Source organism: Rhinatrema bivittatum, chromosome 5, assembly GCF_901001135.1.
Source record: "Rhinatrema bivittatum chromosome 5, aRhiBiv1.1, whole genome shotgun sequence".
NCBI lineage: Eukaryota > Metazoa > Chordata > Amphibia > Gymnophiona > Rhinatrematidae > Rhinatrema > Rhinatrema bivittatum.
Genome location: NC_042619.1, coordinates 235307360 through 235329031, shown reverse-complemented (window position 1 = coordinate 235329031; position 21672 = coordinate 235307360). Strand labels below are relative to the sequence as shown.

General features: G+C 46.0%; 1 protein-coding gene across 8 annotated transcripts in view; it reads left to right on the top strand.

Moving 5' to 3' along the window:
- DOP1B (DOP1 leucine zipper like protein B) overlaps positions 1–21672 on the top strand; it is a 299309-nt gene that overhangs the window by 192410 nt on the left and 85227 nt on the right. For all 8 annotated transcript variants that reach the window (XM_029603491.1, XM_029603487.1, XM_029603486.1 and 5 more), the window contains 4 exons: positions 908–1098; positions 8093–9704; positions 10511–10622; positions 13701–13886. In XM_029603491.1, the coding sequence (XP_029459351.1) occupies positions 908–1098; positions 8093–9704; positions 10511–10622; positions 13701–13886 (2101 nt within the window). The remainder of the gene's footprint in view (positions 1–907; positions 1099–8092; positions 9705–10510; positions 10623–13700; positions 13887–21672) is intronic.

Sequence of the window (21672 nt, the reverse complement as noted above, 5' to 3'; positions counted from 1 at the left end):
ATATTTAATTTCTGTTATACCAGATAATTAGCAGATGTAAAAATACACAAGTAAATTAGAAAAAAGAATGTGTGTGCATCTTTTAAAATAACAGCTTGCTTGTGTAAGTGTTGGCCCTGTCCTTGAATGCCCCTAGATCGCCCCTTTTTTGCACAAGTTTTTGTGCGCATGAAATTGAAAATGTGTTTTTATTTTCAACTTCTTTAAAATACTGAGTATGCAAATAGCGTTTATGCTTGTACCGTTTTGAAAATTCACCTTTAAGTGGGTACCAGAGACAGCAGGAAATAAAGCAACTTGTTCAAGGTTGCAAGGAAGGGTCAGTGGGTGAAGACATTTCCCTGGTTGTCAGTCCATTGCTGTAGCCTCTAGGCCACTCTTCCTCCCTCCTATTCTGTTACCTATTCTCAGTGTAATATGCCCAGAAGTCAAGTGTATTAAAAATTTTAGCACCAAGCACATGGTGATAATAAATCTGTTCATTTTTAAAACCTTGATTTTCTTCTCCTTTCTTCAGATTCAGCAAAGATTTGAGGCAGCTAGAAGGAATCCTAGCTCTGAGGGCTTGATTTACTAAGGCTTTTCTTCCATTCTGTGTCTATGGGGGAAATGCTTAGCAAATCTGGCCATATGTGAGAAAATCAGAAACCTACAGAAGTGAAACACTTGGGCAAATTTGAGTAAAGTTTTCCGAATATTTCCAGTATCCCAGGGATTACTCTGCAGAGCTTACAGCATTATGATTCCTGAGGGACCCTGTCACGTTGAGCTTAGGCAGAATAAAGCCCTTGTTTTCCTATCTGGGGCGCATGTGCTCTTTCTGTGTGTGCTGTTATATAAACCGTGAACTGGAAGCATCGAAGAGTGCAATCATTTTGCTGCTAATGGTCTGGTGTCCTGTGTGCAGGTCTCTGTTTGTGGTACTGGACAGCCTGAATTGCACAGATGGTGCCATTGGTGCGGCAGCGCAGGGCTGGCTGGTACGGGCACTCTCGCTCAATGATGTTGCACGAATCCTGGAGCCAGTGCTGCTGCTTCTGCTCCATCCAAAGACACAGCGCACATCCATTCACTGCATCAAACAGAAAAACTCAACAGGTAGGAGGGTTTTTTGTGGAAAGACAATATGGTGGCTTAGCCATGTGACCAATTCACCACCCAGCCACATTCCCCTCCCCCCACCTTCTGCATTAAGATTGCAAAAGGTGCAGGCTTATTGAAAAAGGGTTGCTCTCCAGACCAGGAAGGAGTGAAAGACCAGCACTGTATGGGCCAGTCATGCAGGCGGGCAAAACAGACAGAGGGGTTCAGCTGATGGGGGAGGGGTTTTTCCAATCCTTGGCCCACAAGGAACCTGTAATTCTTCCCTTAGAGCAGCTAAGGGAAGAAAATGGAGTATAAGAAGCTAAATCCCCATATCCCCCAAAATTAAATGTAAATTATTTAAAAAAAAAAAAAAAAAGGCCACAGAGTTTGTGTATGTGAGAAAACAGTCTTCTTGAAGCAGTAGTTTGGCTACGGTGTTAGTCCACTTGAATGCGCAGAGGTAAAGGTTAACAAATTAAAATTATATACAGTATATAATCATGAGAAAGCATAGCGAAGTGGCATGGTTTAGTGGACAACGCACAGAGTTGGGAGTCCACGTCGGAGCACAAACCCTGGCTTTGCCACAGACTAGCTGGGACTGAAGCTAGCGCAGATTCAAATGAATTTGGATTCTGACCTGAAGAAGAGAGTGTTAGCTCTTGAAAGCTAGTCAAGTTGGTCCAATGAAAAGGTATCACCTTATAAATATATCTAGAGAGAGAGAATTTATTTATTTATTTATTTATTTATTTATTTAAAAACTTTTATATACCGGTATTAGTATGCATACATCATACCGGTTTACAATGTAACTTTAAAGGCAGAAATTACAATGAACAGGGAGGGCGAACAAGGAGGAGTATACAAAGAGCAGGAGGTGGAGGAATTAAAGCAATAAATAAAACTGGTGTGGGTGTGAAGCAGTGGGTGTGAAGCAGTATTTAGCACTGCATACATTCAGCACTAGGGAAATGTCATATAAAACTTGTCTGAGGGCTATCAATAGTAATAGGACTGCATAAAGAGAGCCTATGATGCCGAAGCATCCCAAGTTCATGTGTGATCAGCTGAGGATGTCTAGAACAAATACATTGATTGTTGGACCCTCTACCACAGAGGCTGTCACTTCGAGAAAGGGATAATTAGAATTCCCTGTACGTACCAGGATCAGTCCAGACAGTGGATTTATCTCCCCCTTCCAGCAGATGGAGTCAAATAGAACTTTGAAGGATGCTTCCTTATAAGGTAGTGCACCTTCTACTAATCCTCTGTATTCTCTTGACTCCAGCAGATGACAGTGGTGGCTTTCATTCCCCACTGAGATGACTAGAAAGCTGTTTTAGGAATTTTCTCTATTTTCCTCAGCTTTCCTTTCTTTTGAATGGATCAAGTCTAATTTTAAAAAAAATTATTTTTTTTTAATTTTCTGAGGGAATTATTTGGAGAGCTTTCCTGTAGCATCCGCTCCTGTTTTAGTGGGAGCATTCTATTGCTTGCAGGCAGTACTATTTGCAGCTCTCTCCACCCCTCCCATCTCTGTTGTCGGGGTAAGTTTGTTTTTATTTCCTTTTGACAGGTTATTTCCTCTCTCCGGGGTGCCCCTGAGACGCCGTTTTCCTCGGGGCAGCCAGCACAGAGAGGCGTTATTCCTCTGTGCCTCTATCTGTGGGTCGCTGAGGAATAGAGAGGGAGCAGGACTGAAGCGGAGGCTATTACCCGCTTCTTACAGCCACGAACCTGGTGAGCGTGAGGAAAAACAGGCTGAAGCGGAGGTGTTTCCCGCTTCCCGCAGCTTTAAACCTTGCCTGTTTCTCGCGTTAAGAACAGCTGGTTCCCTCGCGGTTCCGTCGGGGTTCCCCATGCTTCGTTCGTCCAGGTGCTGCGCTTGTGGAGAGCCCGGGTTGAGGCTCTCCCGCGAGGGGATTTGCACAGCTTGTCTCCCTGGTGGGGAGGGACCCTCTCAACCGCTGGGCCGCTCTGATTCTCGTCTTCTGGCGCGCCTCGACGCTCAGGGGCCGGCCCCGATCCTGCTGACCGCGGGAACGGCAGCCATTTTGTCTCCAGACTCTGCTGCTCGGCGCTAACAGGAGAAGAGCAGGACGCTCCTTTTTCATCTCAGCCGCTGGTTTTGACACCCATTCCACCTCTGGAGCCTTTTCCTCTGTCAGAGGACCTTCCCACTCTTCCTCCATCGGGGCCACTTCCGTTTTCCACGGATTTTGTTCTCCTGCTTCACAATGCTTACCTGGCCAGAATGGGCCAGCACCAGGAATTTTTGGCGGGACCTCCTCCTAAGGTACCCAGAATGGCTGATTCCACTGAGGTCTTGGGACATGCCCAGACTGTGGGGAGTGCCCAAGGGTCAGTGGTCCCGGGACCAGGGGTACCTCCGACCACCTCAAGCGCTCCGAGGGTCCGTTTGGTACACCCCTCTTGGGGGGTCTGTTCCTCAGCAGGACCCAGATCCGGATGAACCTTCAACTACGGCTCAATTGGAAGGGGATGATCCTAGAGTTCTGCGGATCTTTCAGAGGGATGAGCTGGACTCCCTCATTCCACATATCCTACAGGAATTGGACATTGAGGCCCCTCAGGACCCGCCTGAGCCTAATCCACCAGCGAAGAACGGGGACCCCCTTCTGGCTGGTCTATGTCCGCTGTGTAGGTCCTTTCCTTCCCATCCCACGTTCCTTCAACTGTTATCCAGAGAATGGGATTCTCCGGAGACCTCCCTCAAGGTCGGCAGAGCCATGGATAAGCTATATCCTCTCCCGGATGATTTCCTGGAGCTTCTTAAGGTTCCCAAAGTAGATTCTGCAGTCTCAGCAGTGACAAAAAGAACTACCTTTCCAGTAATGGGTGGTGCAGCCTTGCGAGATCTTCAAGCTTGAAAGCTGGAAGTTTATCTTAAGAGAGTTTTCGAGGTGTCCGCCCTGGGGGTCCAGGTGGCCATTTGTAGTTCCTTCGCTCAGCATGCAGGCCTCTGCTGGCTTCAACAGCTGCTCAGCTCTCAGGAGTTGCCTCCTGAGAAAGCACTTCAGGCAGACCACCTGGAGGCCGTCATAGCATATGGCGCAGACGCTTTATATGACATTCTGAGAGTATTGGCCAGCTCTATGGTCCCTGCAGTCTTGGCTAGACGCCTCCTCTGGCTTCGCAACTGGTCGGCGGATTCTTCTTCCTAGTCGCAGCTGGGATCTCTACCCTTCAAGGGCAAGCTGCTATTTGGAGAGGATCTGGACCAGATTATCAAGTCCCTCGGAGAGAATAAGGTACACAAACTGCCAGAGGATTGCCCTCGTTCTTCTAGGTCTTTTAATTCCACTAGAAGCCGATTCCGGAATCAGTGTTGTTTCCGCTAGGCAAGGACTGCAGCTCCTCGTCAGCCGTCCTCTCAATCTCAATCCTGGACTCAGTCCTTTCGTGCCCCAAGACAGCCCCGCTCTGGTCCGGCCCAGGGGATGTCCTCCAAGTCTTCACAATGAAGCTATGCTGGCCCACTCCCCGATCCCCAGGATAGGGGGATGTATCTTCCTTTTCTATGAGGAGTGGGTCAATATCACGTCAGATCAGTGGGTCCTGGATATTCTAAGACCTGGCTATGCATTAGAATTTGCTCGGCCGCTAAGAGACAGGTTCCTCTTCTCTCCATGTGGCCCAGTTCAGAAACAACTCATAGTACGGCAGACACTCGACAGGCTTCTGGCTCTCGGAGCGATTCGTCCAGTCCCCCCCCCTGGAAGTAGGCCGGGGACATTATTCAGTATACTTTGTAGTCCCCAAGAAGGAAGGTTCCTTCCGCCCGATCTTGGATCTCAAGATAGTCAACAGGGCCCTCAAGATTCCCCACTTTCGGATGGAAACCTTGCGCTCTGTGATAGCGGCGGTACACTCCGGAGAATTTTTGGCCTCCCTGGATCTGATGGAAGCTTATCTACACATTCCCATCCTCCAAGCGCATCAGCGTTTTCTGCATTTCAAGATTCTGGGACAGCATTTCCAGTTCCAGGCTCTACCCTTTGGTCTTGCGACCGCTCCTCGAACCTTCACGAAGATGATGATAGTAGTAGCTGCTGCTCTCCGGAGGGAGGGAGTCTTGGTGCACCCATACCTGGATGACTGGCTCATTCGGGCAAAGTCCTCTGCCCAGTGCCACCGGGCGATCAACAAGGCACTCCCTCAGTTGGGTTGTCAACTTTGCCAAGAGCAGCCTTTCTCCATCTCAGTCTCTGGACTTCCTGGTGGTGCATTTCGACACAGCGCTGGGCAAGGTGTCTCTGCCCCCGGACAGGGCTCACACACTCATAGCTCAGATACAGCGATTCATCGGTCTCTCGCTTCCAACGGCGTGGGATTACCTCCAGGTCCTGGGATCCATGGCTTCCACCATCGATCTGGTCCCCTGGGCGTTTGCACATATGCGTCCCTTACAGCGCGCCTTGCTCTCACGCTGGAAGCCGATGTCTCAGGACTTCCAAGCCATCCTTCCTCTCCCACAGGGAGCCAAGGACAGTCTCTCGTGGTGGTTCAACCTGTCTCATCTTCTCCAGGGTGTTCCTTTGGACATCCTGAAATGGGTAATCTTCACGACGGACGCCAGTCTCTCTGGCTGGGGAGCGGTGTGTCAGATGAGTTCTGCGCAAGGGAAGTGGATGCTGTCTCAAGCAACTTGGCCGATAAATCGCTTGGAGACCAGAGCACTGCATCTAGCATTGAAACGCTTCCTACCTCTCGTCCATCATCGCGCAGTCCGAATATTCTCAAACAATGCGACCACTGTGGCCTACATCAATCGCCAAGGGGGCACGAGGAGCCGGCATGTCTCTCGGGAGACAGACAGGTTGATGGTGTGGGCGGAGATTCATCTCTCCCTCCTAGCGGCTTCCCACATCGCAGGCATAGACAACATTCAAGCCGACGTTCTCAGTCGTCAACATCTAGATCCCGGAGAGTGGGAACTCTCAGAGGAGGCGGTGAATCTCCTGTTCCACAGATGGGGGACCCCCTATCTGGATCTAATGGCAACCTCCCGGAATGCCAAGGCAGCTCGGTTCTTCAGTTGCAGAAGAGAGTACAGCACAGAGGGAGTGGATGCCTTAGTCCACCCGTGGCCCCGTCACGTTCTTCTCTACGTGTTTCCCTCTTGGCCTCTAGTGGGCAAGGTGCTCTGGAGAATAGAGTCCCACAAGGGTCCAGTAATGCTAGTGGTGATAGAATAGCCCCGTCGTCTGTGGTTTGCAGACTTGATCAACCTCGCAGTGGACGGACCTCTTCGTCTGATTCACCTTCCACGCTTGCTGCATCAGGGTCCGGTATCTTTCGCCCAGGCCGATCGCTTCTGTCTTGCGGCCTGGCTTTTGAGAGGCGCCGGCTGATATGGCATGGATACCCAGAGGCTGTTATCTCGACCCTCCTCAAGGCTAGAAAGACGTCTACCTTCATCTCCTATATCAGGGTATGGAAAGTTTTTGAGAACTGGTGTGCCTCCATACCTGTGTCGCCACAGACCACCTCAGTGGCTCAGATCCTATTTTTCTTCAACCGGGACTGAACAAGGGTCTGGTCAACAACTCGCTGAGAGTGCAAGTCTTTGCCCTAGGCTCTCTACTTCATCAATGAGAGGGAACTTCCCTCTCCTCTCACCTGGATATCATCCGATTCTTCAGGGGGGTGAAGCACGTGAAATCCCCGGTCCATGCTCATTATCCTTCATGGAGTATCAATCTCGTTCTCCGAATCTTGGTTGGACCACCCTTTGAACCCATGCGTTCCGCGACCCTCAAGGATATCACTCTCAAGAAGGTTTTCCAGGTAGCTATCTGTCTGCCCGCAGAATCTCGGAGCTTCAAGAACTCTCGTGCAGAGAGCCCTACCTTCGTTTTACGGATTCGGGAGTTTCCTTGCTTTTCTGCCCAAGGTGGTTTCCGAGTTCCACTTGAATCAGACGGTAGAGCTTCCGTCCTTCTCAGCGGACGGATCGGCGGATCTACGCAAGCTAGATGTCAAGCGTATCCTCATTCGCTATCTGGAAGTCACTAATGATTTTCGCTTGTCTGACCATCTTTTTGTTCTCTGGCATGGTTCGAAGAAGAGGGCCAAGACGTCGAAAACTACCATTGCTCGTTGGCTGAAGGAGGCGATCTCGGTGGCCTACATTGGAGCGGGCCGACAACCTCTGGTGGGTGTCAAGGCCCATTCTCTTCGAGCTCAGGCTGCTTCCTGGGCGGAGATGCAATCTGTCTCGTTCCAGGAGATTTGTCGAGCAGCAACTTGGAAATCATTACATACCTTTGCTCGTCATTATCGTCTACACATACAGTCGCCTACCTTTTGGCTCCTTTGGCTCTAGGGTCATTCGAGCAGGGCTTTCCGGGGCCCACCCTATGTAGGGAAGCTTTGGTACATCCCACTGTCTTGACTGATCCTGGTACGTACAGGGAAAAGAAAATTACTCCTTACCTGCTAATTTTTGATCCTTTAGTACCAAGGATCAGTCCAGACGCCCTCCCTGACTGTTTATTGGGTTTGGGATTGCCTCTCTGCTCAAATTGTTCTTCAGTGCCTGTTTTCCTTTGGCTGGTTAATGGTTCATTCTGCAAGTTTGTTGTTTGACACTGTTTTGTGCCCGTTGCACACTGTTATTTGTTACTTTAATTCTATTGTTCTTGATCCATCCTGATTTTCCTCTTTGCTTTGATATACTCCATACTGAGGATTAGTAGAGGGTGCACTACCTTATAAGGAAGCATCCTTCAAAGTTCTATTTGACTCCATCTGCTGGAAGGGGGAGATAACCCACTGTCTGGACTGATTCTTGGTACTACAGGAACGGAAATTAGCAGGTAAGGAATAATTTTCTTACCTTTTTACAACATTTTTGCATTTTTGTTTTAAATCACACTTTAGATAAATCCTCACTGGATCTCTCAGTGGATTAGCTGGTGAAAGTAGTTCAGTTTGTGGTCTGAGATCTTTTTTTTTTTTTCTATCTTGATTTCTCCAGGAAGCTTAAACCACTGGTTCAGAAGAAAGAGAACCTATTTGAAAGAGTCTGTAGGAGCTAATGAGTTGCAGGAAAGTAGTTCTGAAAACCTTCCAGTGAACCAGATTACCACAGTGGACAGGGAAGCTATTTGGGCTGAAGTTGAAAAGGACCCGGAGAAGCTTCAGCTGAATGTCGAGTGGGTTACAGACAGAGGCATCTCTCATTTAACGGAACCTGCACATTACACAGAAGACAGCGAGGATAATAGTGATCATACAGAATCAGCAGATACGAGCACAGGCCATGGGGACAGTGAAAACACTTCTTCCTTCTCTCCACCTTCCTTTGATTTGCAGGAGAGGAGCAACGAGGAGAACTGCGGGAGAACAGCCAGTGACCAGGGAAATCTGAAACATGCATGCTTATCCCTCCACAATGTCGCTAGACCCAGCGCATTGCTGAATCTGGCACGCACAGACTCTGAGAAAACTCAGGCCTCTGAGTCACTATCAAGTGATGAGGAGGCAGATTTGGAACTGAAGGCAATCCAGACTAGCCGCCTGCTGAAGCAGCAGAAGGAGAAACAAGAAATGATAGAGGCTTTGTTTAAGCACATCTTGTTGTACCTGCAGCCATATGATTCCAAAAGGGTTTTGTATGCCTTTTCAGTACTCGAGGCAGTGCTTAAAACAAACCCCAAGGAATTTATTGAGGCAGTGGCAGAGGCTAGTATGGACACCAGCTCCACTGCTCACTTGAATTTAATTTATAACCTACTGGCTCGTCACCAGGAAGCCCTTGTGGGCCAAAGCTTTTATGGCAAGCTGCAGATGCAGTCCCCTACCATGTGTCCCCATTCTTTATTGATAGAACTGCTGATCTATCTCTGCCTGAGCTTCTTAAGGTCTTACTACTCTTGTTATTTGAAGATAAGCCACAGAGATGTGCTTGGCAACAGAGATGTCCAAGTCAAGAGCGTAGAAGTCTTGATCCGAATAATGTCTCAACTCACAGTGATGGCCAAACCAGCAGAAGGCAAGAATGTTGAATTTATCCACAGCCTGCTAGAAAGATGCAAGGTTCAAGAGTTTGTTCTCCTTTCTTTGTCAGCTTCTATGCACATCAGTCAGAAAAAATATGAACTAGTGGTGGGTGAGAAGGCCAGCAATGATGCTGAAGAAAGCCTTTTTGAAGAAAGCCTTATCAATTTTGGCCAGGATCAAATCTGGAGTGAGCATCCTCTTCAGATTGAGCTGCTAAAACTTCTGCAGGTCTTGATTGTTCTGGAGCACCATCTTAGACAGGTGCACGAGGAGCAGGAGAACCAGATCGCTCTTTCTAAAGAGTGGCAGCAGACCCTGAATTTCCAGAAGTCCATCAATGCCATGCAGTATGTGCAGTCGCACCCGATAACTTCCCAGGGATTATTCGTCTCGGCCATTATTAGAGCGCTCCGGCCAGAGTATGGCTATGGAATGCACCCTCCCTGGGTTGCCTTGGTCACATCTTCCCTACCTTATTTCAGGAAATCATTAGGATGGGCTGTTGCGCCTTTCATCGCTCAGATATGTAAGAACTTGGATGAACTGGTCAAGCAGTATGAAAACGAGTCTGTGAAGATGGAAGCAAGGTTAGTGGCATTCTCCGTGCAGGTTAATTTTTGTCCTCTGTGCAGTACCATCCTCGTTAACCACTCCCTGCTCTGGATTTGAAATGCATTCTACGTTGAGTTTTAAACATATTTGCTTGATTGCTTTTGAAAGTGGGATGGCATGCATTTCAAGATTGCTTGTGGGAAGGTTGAACTATGTAGCTTGTAACTATGAAAGGAAGAAAACAGATGAATGAATACAAAGTGCAAATGCAAAAAAATAAAATTTAAGTAAATGATTCATAGGTAAACGAAGCTAAATAGGAAAATGGATTTTGGAGAAATAGATAATTTTGAAATTTTAATTATTACAGAGATTCTTAAATACTTTAAAGCAGCAGGTTAAGTTAAATGCTTCTTGGTGAAATTTAGTGTTAAAATGTAATGCTGTGTGCTTTTAGAGGGAGAAAATAACTTTATTATATGAGCCTGCTAAGCTGAGATTTCTTCTTCAGATCTAATATGCTTTCCTTATGCCATTTAAATGTTAAGTATGAAGCAAAAAACCTTAAATCCAGTTTCAAAACATCTATTGCTGGCACTGAGAGATTGTCTGTCTGTCTCTGACAGAATCACATATTAGCAACTTACAAATGGATTATTCTCCTGTCTGTTCCAAACTATAGCCCCATACAGAAGCTCTTAGAAGAGGAAGGGTTATATTTGCACATCATTGTTTATATATTGCCAAGAAAGCTCTTTATGCACACGAAGAGCATCTGAGGTTACAAGTGTTGCCCTTGTAATGTGTGAATGGTGTCTAATGGTATGCTCCGTTTCGGTAGCATGACATCTAAAAGAGAAAACATCCCTCCAGATTATCCTCTCACCCTCCTGGAAGGACTTACAACGATTAGCCATTTTTGTCTTCTGGATCATCCTACACCTGCAAAAAAGGTATATCTGCATTTTGTTTTGCTGCAGACTCTAATTAGACAGGATTTGTATCCATCACATTTTATTTGTTAGTGTATGAATAAAATATCTACAAAGTATCACTTCTACATTTGGGGCTTTTTGAAAACTGTGATCAGCAAACATAATGTGTGAAAAATGTTTCCCATGTATTGGTTATTTGAGAAAGTAAAACTCTGATGAACTACAATCAGTAAAACTTAGTTGCAAGATCCTCCACTCTGTATCAAAACTTATATCAGAAGGGGCAAAATAACTTGGATTTACTGCTCATGGATTCAGAAACTCAACATACTCACAATACAGAAATGGGTCTCCCTCTGTTCCTGTTGCTTATTCAGATCTAGCATCCCACTGCTCCCACAACTATCCTAAATCTGTATTCTCAGTTGTCATTACTTGTCTTGATCAATGTTCTCTCTAAACTGTGTGATCAGACCTCAGGTATGTAGAAACAATGTAAATCAGCATGAAACAAGCTATATAATAACATGAACCAGTGTAGTTTGAAATGCTTTAAATTCTTACATAACAGTTCAGTAGAGTGCAATGTTATTGTTCTTGAGCAGCACATTGATAAGAGAGAAGGGCTCAGTCTTGTGACTGGATTTAGGGGGAGGAGACACAGGAAGGTCATTCCTGTGGACTATTAAAAGGAGTTGGGAAAGCAGGGTGACTGGAGCACCAAGGCAGGGAGAGGGGGATTCTGAGGTTTCCCTTTTGACTCAGTCTGCAAGCCTGAAAGGGAAGGCGGGGGTGGAAAGCAGCCCTTACCCTGGGCACCAGTGACTGTCCTAGGGCAGAAGGTATCCCAGCAGAAAATAATCTTCTACAGCCCGGGAATAGATCTTATGTTTAGAAAAGAGAGAAGATGAGAGTTAGAAGGACAGATTGGGTCAGAGGGTTGTAAATAGAAAGTAAAGTCAGAGGACTCTTAACCCACTCTGCAGCAATTGCAGCCTTCCTGCCATGATGGCCTATAAAGCACATTTACTCATCAGAAGAACAAGAATTAGTCTGAGGTAGAGAAATAAACAAAAGGTTAATGTGCTAGTTTATGTAAATACATTTGATAAGTGAAAATACATTTTTGTCTTTTTTTTTTTTAATTACTGCCAAAGCTGCATGGGCAGTAACATACGACAGGGTTTGCATTAAAGAAGTTCAGGTATATTATAAAGTGCAAAGCCAAAGCCCCCACCACCCGGAAAATTCCTTAAGTCCTGGTGTAAGTGTCCCAATGCACTGTAATGCATTGGGACACATCACATTTCCTGGCTTTTTTTCTTTTTTTACCTTCTGGGGCAGCTCTTCCTTCACCTATCAATTAGCTGTACTCTGCTTGTAAATAGGGCTTTTTAATTTTTAAATTATAAAATGGATGAGCAAACAGTACTTTTTGTGATTTTAGTGTCATGTGGCTGCACAGTAAACACACCATGGGATAGGAAACAATGGAAAGGCGCCTTTAATAGTGACTGTTTTCACAGTTTGTGCTAGTCTCCCTGACAGCTGAACAAGCATTAATAAAATAGTCATATGTTCTGCAAACAGATCAGAAAGGTTCACAGAGTTACAATGTACAGGAATTGTGGGAGAGAGTGTGACCAGTTGTGCACCTGCCTGCTAGCGTAGGCTTGCAGTAATAAGACAGTGTGGCCTTTGTTAGGTGGTATTAAGGCTGTTATTGTATTGTAAATCTAGTTAAGATCATATATAAACTTCACAATTTGGTTCCACAAAAAAACAATATGAAAAGAGGCCATAACTCTATTGTAGTACCCAGATATGAAATCATAGTTTTGTGGGAGGCTTTTTTGTACAACATTTTTAGATTGGCTCTCACCAAGTCCTGGAATATCTCCCTAGTGTAATCCGGTGCATCCTATCTACTCTTTTTTTTTTTTTCCCAGCTTGTGCGTTCCGCAGTCTGTCAGAGCTCTGTCAATTTAATGCATGTGAATCTGCTTTTGAAAATTGTCCAGGGGTTTGTGCATGTGGAAGAGGCAGGGAGTAGGATTGGGGCAGGGAAGCCATTTACGCATATACTTTCCATTTTCATAAGCCAGAGCTAAAGGTGCATGCAGACACTACACAGGAGTATGTGTGTGCTCACTAATTTTTAAAGAAGACTTGTGCACAAGTGTCTGCATTGAAAAATTGGGGCTAAAGTCTGCGTGTGTATTCTACACACAGACTGTTATAAAAGTACCCTCTTTATTTTCAGGTATTTATTTCCATCTAGAAGTCATCATAGTGCCTAAAATGTAATTAAAAGCTCCTTCTGAGTCACCATTCTGAGTCTTAAGAGAATAAGAGAGCGGGGAGGACGCAGCTGTGTTGATTGTCATTGGGGACCCAATGCCACCATCATGCAGGTTACATGTCCCATTTAGAAGACAACATGAACCAGCTGAAGGATAGACTTAGAGAAGAATTCTAAGAATAGGTATTTGTGACCGCTATAAGTGGGTGCCACTTTTTATTATGGCCATGCATCATCATCACCTTTTTTTTTTTTTTTTTTAATCTGAAAAGTGTAAAAATAAGTATTTCCTTTAGTACCTAAAAAGAATCAAGTCTATCTTTTAACAATTCTAGCTTGAACAGCCATATAAGCTTGAGGGAACGTTATATTTCTATTGGTTTCACAAATGCAAAAGCTGGTTGCTTCTTTTTCTTAACCTTTTGGTGCCTGAGGCCAGGAATTTCCAACTTGCATAGTGCATTATTACTAATGGTAGGAGCCGCTGAGTCTGCAGCCTCCGAAGGGTCAAAAACACCAAGGCCTTGGACTTTTAATTTTGGACACTTGCTAGCAATTCAGCACCTAATCAGTACAACTGTACCAATGAAGAGTGTGTTTTCATATTTATAAAACAGCTAATATATATTTTTGTGTTAGATTTAACTATTAGAAGCTGTATCAATAAATGGAAATATTGTTCTCAGAAGTTATGGCATTAACGTTAGTCTGAGTTGGTAGAGTTGTATATGATAAATGGATGTGTGGAAATTGTTCTATTAAAACAAAATTCCTTGACTTCCCTACCTTCCTAGTCCCTTTTAGCAGACCCTACCAACATGAGGAATGCAAGGAGTGCCATTTTGGAAGAACTGCCTCGGATTGTTAATACCATGTCACTTCTGTGGAGAGTGATAAGGAAGGAAGACTTGCAGAAGAGATCGGGTGATCTGCTCAGAACCATGAAAGGATCATCTTCAGTCTACTTTAAAGCCACAAAAGTAAGAAGAGCTTATAGGGCCTTTTAATTCCTGTTTACCTTTAATGGCTACTGTCCTTGTCTCTGTGTGTTAAGTAATCACATACAGGCCCATACAGTAAACTGCGCCCGCTCTCCCAACGCGCACCCAGGCACCTCTACTGGGCACGCGATTCAGTATTTAAATTAGGGCCCGAGCTAATAAGGAGGCGCTAGGGACACTAGTGCGTCCCTAGCGTCTCCTTTTTGGCGGAAGCGGCAGCTGTCAGCGGGTCTGACAGCCGACACTTTAATTTTACCGGTGTCGGTTGTCGAACCCACTGACAGCCATGGGTTCGGAACACAGACACCGGCAAAATTGAGTGTCTGTCTTCCAACCCGCAGGCAGATTTTTATTTTTTTATTTTTGGGGCCTCCGACTTAATATCGCTATGATATTAAGTTGGAGGGTGTACAGAAAAGCAGTTTTTTCTGTACACTTGTACACTTGTCCGGTGCTGTCTGAAATTAACTCCTGCCAAAGGACGCCAATTTCTGAGTAAAATGTGCGGCTTTGCCGCATATTTTGCTTTCTGTATTGTGGGTAAATACCTAATAGGCTCATCAACATGCATTTGCATGTGATGAGCGCTATTAGTTTCGGGGGGGATTGGCCGCACATTTTTCACACACTATTACCCCTTACTGTATAAGCCTACGGTGCACTTGGCTGAGCGCACCGTTCTGTATTGGCCTGATGATTAGGTTGAAAGAAAACCAGAGTTTCATCAAATCTAACCTTCTCCTTATTGCCTAAGAGCTCTCTCAACATGGAAATTTAGGGGAAGGCAAAAAAAAAAAAATCCCCATTGTTCATCTGTAGCCAGTTTAGCAGCAATAATAGAAAGGTCTTTCCAATCCTAGATATGGTGATCAGCTCAGAATTGCTAGATTAGCACTTTTGCCTAGTGTATGGCTGTATGATTCTCACTGCTTTGTCATATATATAATATATAGGCCGATTACTGAAAAAAAAAGCTAGGCTCCTATCTTAGGTGCTATATTCAGCTTACATTTTCAGCTGAAAGTTCACATATATGTAGGGATCTAAAAGTTAAGATCCTAAATTTAAGCCTGGTATTCATTTGCCTAGATTTAGGGTTCAAATTTAGGTGCCTAGTTCTGAAAATCAGTGCTCAACTCTTAACTTTGGTTCCCTGTATGGACCCAGATCAGTCCAGACTCCTGGGTTTTGTACCCCTGCCAGCAGATGGAGACAGATATAGTTTTATTGAAACTGCTATGTAATGTAGAGTGCCACCTACAGTGCTTCAGTATTTTCTGACTCCAGCAGATGGCAATTAGTGCAAAACCTGCAGTCTGACTGGGGAAAAAAAATAGAAGGAGCCTCTCGGGGAGTTGTGAGGTCCTGATGGGGCTATTCTCCCTGGTCAAGGCTGATGAGCAGGAGGTTTGTGACCTTTCTTTAGCTCGCTTCTGTTACCATGTGGCTGACATCTGGTGGTAGAGAGCCCTCAGAATTCATGAGGCAGTGTTGTGACCTGCTGGCAATCCTGTCCGCTCCATCAAGGATGCAGGGAAATATCTTATTTCTTTTGGCTTTCCTTCTTTTCCTGGTAAAGTTTTCTTTTAAAAAAAAAAATATTTTTTTTTCTTTTTCTCTGCTACTGTTTTGCTGCTTAGCTCGGGGAGCACAGGTGACTGAGGGGGTGCATGGCAGCAGGCAAGTTTTTCCTGGCATCTTATTTTTTCAGCGGTGCTGTGTAGAGCTGGTTTCAGGCACTAAGTGCGCGTTTTTGGTCATGCCGTGTGCTGCTTTTTGCCGGGCCTGCAGGGGAGGGGGGGGGTGGAGTTCGCGTCTCAGTCATTTCAGCCAATGTGCTGGGTGTGCTGCTGGTGAGAGAGGTGTGTCAGCAAGGCCATCCCCTCATTTTTTTCTCTGCATCTTTGGTGCATCATGCCAGAGCTTCTCCCAGGGCCCCTCTCTCCAGTGCGGAGGTGTCGGTGGCCATTTTGGATATTGCCATGCAGTTAGCCATGTGGTCTCCCGCAGTTTCAGGGGAGCCTGTCTCTTTTCCTCTGCATCTTTTCCCAGCTGCTTCAGGTCCTGGGATGGTTCAGGATGACATCAAAGGTAAAGATTTCCCTCTGGATGCAGGGCTGGCCGCTGTTGGATCCCCTCAGGATTATGATTCTAATGACTCAAGTTTTTTCCTCTGAGTTTGTTCTCCTGATGCACAAGGCTTTTCTGGCCAGGAAAGTGTCATGGGGGGGCAAGATGACTCTCAGCCTCGACCCCTGGGGGAGGGTCTAAAGCGTGAACAAAATCTAATCTTCCTAAGAGACAGCGCATTGAGGGACCTCTGTGTCTTTTCAGCTTGGCTTTGGGTTCTGGGGACCCACAGGATGTTACAAAACGATTCAGAGGATTAGCAGGAGGTCCCTGGAACAGTCCCAGGAGAGACTGCAATACAGGACGTGCCAGACTTGATCCATGATCCACAGGAGGGGACAATCTCAAGGTTGTTCGCCTCTTTTGCAGAGAGGAACTTGGACCACCGATTCCACAGGTTCTTCAGGAGCTTGGAATCAAGGTGCTGCAGGAAGAGTCTGACTTGGAGGGTGCAGATCCAGTTTTGGGTGGCCTGAGAGGGCCGGCTAAGGCTTTCCCCTTCCTTCCACAAGTCTGGAAAGAAGCTGGTGGTCAGGGAATGGGATACTCCTGAGTCTGGTCTACAAGTCGGAAGAGCTATGGCGAAGCTCTATCCTTTACCAAAAGACACCTTGGAGGAGTTGTCTCTGCCCAAGGTAGGTGCCTCGGTGTCTGTAGTCACCAAAAATACTATTATTCTGGTAGCGAACTCCGCAGCATTGAAGGATGTGCAGGATCGAAAGTTGGAACTCCATCTCAAGTGGATTTTTGAGGTTTCCACTCTGGCCATCAGGGCTGTGGTGGGCAGCAGTCTGGTGCAGAGGGCATGTCTCCAATGAGTCTAACAGATGCAGGAGTCACATCCTGAGGGAGCAGCAGAAGCGCAACATGCAGATTGACTGAAAGCAGTATTGGCATATGGAGCCAATGCCTTTTATAATTATGATGTCAGCAGTGTCCGCTAGGCATCTGACTTGGTTGTGGACTTGGTCAACAGATGTTTGGTCCAAGTCACAGCTTGGAGCACTTCCTTTTAAAGGAAAGTTGTTGTTTGGAGAAGACTTGGAGAAGATTATGGGTTAAACCAAGGTGCACAAGTTTCCGGAGGACAAGCCTAGGGATAGAAAGTTGGTACTGGCGTGAACTACATTTCGGGACAACAGAAGTATCAGTTTTCTGCCAGGACCTCATCCTGGCGGGCATTCCTTTTGAGGGGACTGTAGAGCCACCAGGGATAATTCTGGGACAAGTTCAGGAAGCTCAAAGCCTTCGTAATGATGCAAGGCTCACCCATTCTTCTGTTCCAGCTGTCTGAGGGCGTTTATCACTTCTTTTCGAGGAGTGGGTCAAGATTACCATGGACCAGTGGGTCCTCAGGGTGGTAAGACATGGCTATGCTTTAGAATTTGCTCATCCCATCAGGATGCTTATGAAGCAGTTGGAGGTCTGAGAGTTGGTGGCTCGCTTGAAACATCTGTGGGTCGTAGTTCCAGTTTCTGTAAAGGAACAGAACGGGGAGGTATTCCATCTATTTTGTGGTTCCAAAGAAGGAAGGTGTCTCAGGTCCATTCTGGATTTAAAGAGGGTAAATTCAGCCCTCAGAGTTCCTTGGTTTCGCATGGAAACCTTAAGGTAAGTCATCACGGCAATACAAGGAGACAAGTTCTTAGCGTCCCTAGATCTGACAGAGGCTTATCTTCATATAGCCATCAGACTGGACCCGCAAAGGTTTCTGCTGTTTATGATTCTCAGGGAACATCTTTAGTTTCGAGCCATTCCCTTTGGCCTAACAGCACCGTGTACGTTCACCAAGGTGATGGTGGTGGTGGCAGCAGCGTTAAGAAGGGAAGGAATGCTAGTACATTTGTATCTGGACGATTGACTCATCAGGGCAAAGTCAGAGGATCTCTGTCGGCAATCGGTGCAAAAGGTGTTAGACCAATTACAGTCGCTAGGCTGAGTGGTAAACCTTCCAAAGAGCCAGCTTGTTCCCTCTGTCCCTGGAGTATTTAGGGGCATGGTTCAGCACAAGGAAGGGGAGAGTATTCAGGTTGTGGAAGCTTCAGGGGCAAATTCGTCACCTGCTGGGGCTGTCAACGCCCAGGGTTTGGGACTATTTGCAGGTCCTGGGTTCTATGGCTTCAACCTTAAGAGTTTTTCTTGGGCATTTGCACATATGCAATCTCTACAGAGGGCTCTTCTCTCCCAATGGAATCCTTTGTCGGGGGAATTTCAAATCCCCCTTCCGCTAGAGGGGAAAGGCAAGAACAGTGTCTCTGGTGGCTACTTCAGGCCAATCTGGAATAGGGCATGCCTCTGGAAATTCTGTATCAGGTGATGGTCACTACCAATGCCAGTCTCTCAGCTGTGTGTCAGGATCAGGTGGCCCAGGACTGATGGTCGAAGAAAGAGATTTCTTGGTCTATCAATTGGTTAGAGACTAGAGTGGTACGATTAGATTTACGTGCTTTTCTTCCAAGATTACGAGGTTGTTCAGTGAGTTTTGATGGACACTGCAACTATGGTAGTTTATATCAACCATCAGGGTGGAACCAGGAGTTGAGCAGTGGTGTAGGAGGTGCAAGAATTGGTCCTCTGGGCAGAGCAGCATTTAGAGAGGATAGAGGCGTCACACATTGCCAGGGTGGACAATGTACAGGCAGACTTCCTGAGTCACAAGTCATTGGACCCAGAAGAGTGGGAGCTGTCAGAGGCAGTGATGTCTCTAATTTGTGAGAGATGGGGATCACCTCATATGGACCTAATGGCAACCAGAAGAAACACAAAAGCGCTGCGGTTCTTCAGCCGAAGAAGAGAGAGCACAGTGTGGAAGGCATCGACGCTCTAGTCCTGCTGTCTCCTCACAATGTGCTGCTGTATGTCTTTCCTTCATGGCCTCTTTTGGGCAAGGTGATAAGACAGATAGAGAAGCATCCGGGAGATGTGATTCTGATGGCTCCAGAATGGCCTTGACATCCTTGGTTCGCGGACCTAGTCAACATGGCTATAGATAGGCCCCTAAGGTTCAGCCATCTAGAGAATATAAGAACATAAGAGATGCCATACTGGGTCAGACCAAGGGTCCATCAAGCCCGGCATCCTGTTTCCAACAGTGGCCAATCAAAGTCACAAGTACTTGGCAAGTACCCAAACATTAAATAGATCTCAAGCTATTATTGCTTATTAAGTTCCGTCATAGCAGTTTATGGATTTATTCTCTACTACTTTTTCCTGCTTCAGGAAACATCCTTGTCTTCTGCATGTAGTCATTCTGCTTTAGCAAAAAAGTCTGGGACTAGGCATCATAAATTTGACAGTGATCGTCACACTAAGATTACGTTGTCAAACCCTGAGACTCAGGAGCAACAAGATCTTGTTTCAGTAGATTCATCTGGGGCAAGGTCAATAGAGGAAATCATTGAAAAAAGTAAGTGGCAAAGACAAACTAAGATCTTCTTCTTCTGGAGTTGTAGTTATTGATTATGCTGATGCTGGGATTGATATGGCTATTTATTTCACTGGCAGAGATACTAGATCTGGTAATGAGTACACAGCTGATTCAATGGCCCTTATACAGGGCCAGCAGAAGCATTAGGTAAGGTAGGCGATGGCCTAGGGTGCCAGAAGTGGGCAAGGTGGCAGAGTAACCGGTAAGGGTGGCAGTTTTGAAAGGAAGGCTGAGATGAGAAGTGGCATGGGTGAGACATGGAGCTAGAGGGCGTTTTCTGTTCTCGAGTATATATTTCTTTGAGGAGCTGGGATTGTTTGTTGTGTGTGATTTGAGAGAGGGAGAGATTTATAGAGAGAGATATCACATGACACCGCCTAGGGTGGCTGGACATCCTTCAGCAAGCACTGCCCTTATACTAGAGCCATTAGGCACCTATATTTTCAGAACAGGCAGCTCACTTCTGTCTCACAGCCTGGCTTTTGAAAGGAGACGATTAAGACGGTGGGGTTATCCAGAAGCGGTTATTACTACCTTACTGCAGGCCAGGCAGCCTTCCACTTCTATTTCTTACGTGCAGGTCTGGAAGGTCTTAGAGTCCTGGTGTTTGGGTTGAGATGTGCAGGTATTGCAAACTACAGTGGCTTATATTTTGACATTCCTGTAGGAGGGTTTGTTAAAAGGTTTGGCCATTAATTCTCTGAGGGTGCGGGTAGCAGCTTTCTGTTGTCTTCGTGGTAAACTACAAGGTTATTTCCTGTCCACCCATCTGGATGTTGTACTTTTTCTTTGTGGGGTGAAGAACTTACAACCACCTGTGAGGAACTCGTGTCCATCTTGGAATCTGAATTTGATGCTTACTGCTTTATGTGTGGCTCCTTTTGAACCTCTGACGAGAGCAACTTTGAAGGATTTAACGCTTAAGTTGGTTTTTCTGGTGGCCATTTGTTCAGCAAGGAGGATTTCAGAGCTACAGGCGTTAGCCTACTGGGATCCGTTTTTGCAGATTTTGGAGGCAGGGGTGTTACGCACAATGTCCTCCTTTCTGCCTAAGGTAGTCTCGGCATTCCATGTTAATCAAACAGTGGAGGTTCCAGCTTTTCTGAATCTGGATTCCTCAGCCCCTCATGCAAGGGATGTTCGCCAGGCATTGTTACTTTATCTGAACATCACTAATGGTTTTCATGCAACGGACCACCTTTTCATTCTATGGAATGGTCCAAGGAAGGGACATCAAGTTTCCAAAGCTATGACTGCATGTCGGCTCAAGCAGGTGATCAGTTCAGCTTATATTTCTAGTGGCTGGTCAGTGCCTGAAGTTTTGAGGTTGCTCATTCGAAGCATTTACAGGCAGCCTCTTGGGCTGAGGCCCAGCAGATGTTGCCACAGGAAATATGCAGGGCAGCGTCTTGGAAGTTGCTGCACACTTTCACCAGACACTATCGGTTGGATATCAGGGCTCCGTCTGTGGCTGGTTTTGGTGAGTGTGTTCTGTGAGCAGGACTCTCCAGGACCCATCCAGGGTCCTGGAGAGTCCTGGGCTTAGGTGTACATCCCAGGAGTCTGGACTGATCTGGGAACATACAGGGAAAGGAAAATCGTTTCTTACCTGATGATGATTTTCATTCCTGTGGTACCACAGATCAGTTCAGACACCCACCCATGGTATAAGGAGGGGAATTGTCTGCTTGTATTCAGAGAGTTACTGCAGAGTTGTTAGCAGGTCACTGAGTTGTTAAAATTGTTTTAGTTTTGGCATCTTGGCTTGGATACAGTTCCATACGGAGGGCCTGCAGGTGGCACTCTACATTATATAGCAGTTTCAATAAAACTTTCTCTGTCTTCATCTGCTGGCAGGGGTACAAAACCCAGAAGTCTGGACTGATCTATGGTATTCCAGGAACAAAAATTATCAGGAAAGAACCAATTTTCCTTTCCCTGCCCTAAGCCACTTCCAAAGCCACTCACTTTTTAGGATCCTAAATTTAGAAACCTAATAAAACTAGGCTGGGGGGATGACAATATTCAGCCGCTGAGCAGTTTGACTAATTAGCATGATAAACTTATCAGGCTAATTAGGTTATATTTAGCAATATGGTCACGCCATTGAATTTACCTGGCTATTTTAAAGTTAGCTCCATGTTTATGCAGCTAACTTTAAGACAGGTCAACGGCACAAGTGGAGTTGGCCACATAAGTTAAGTGGCT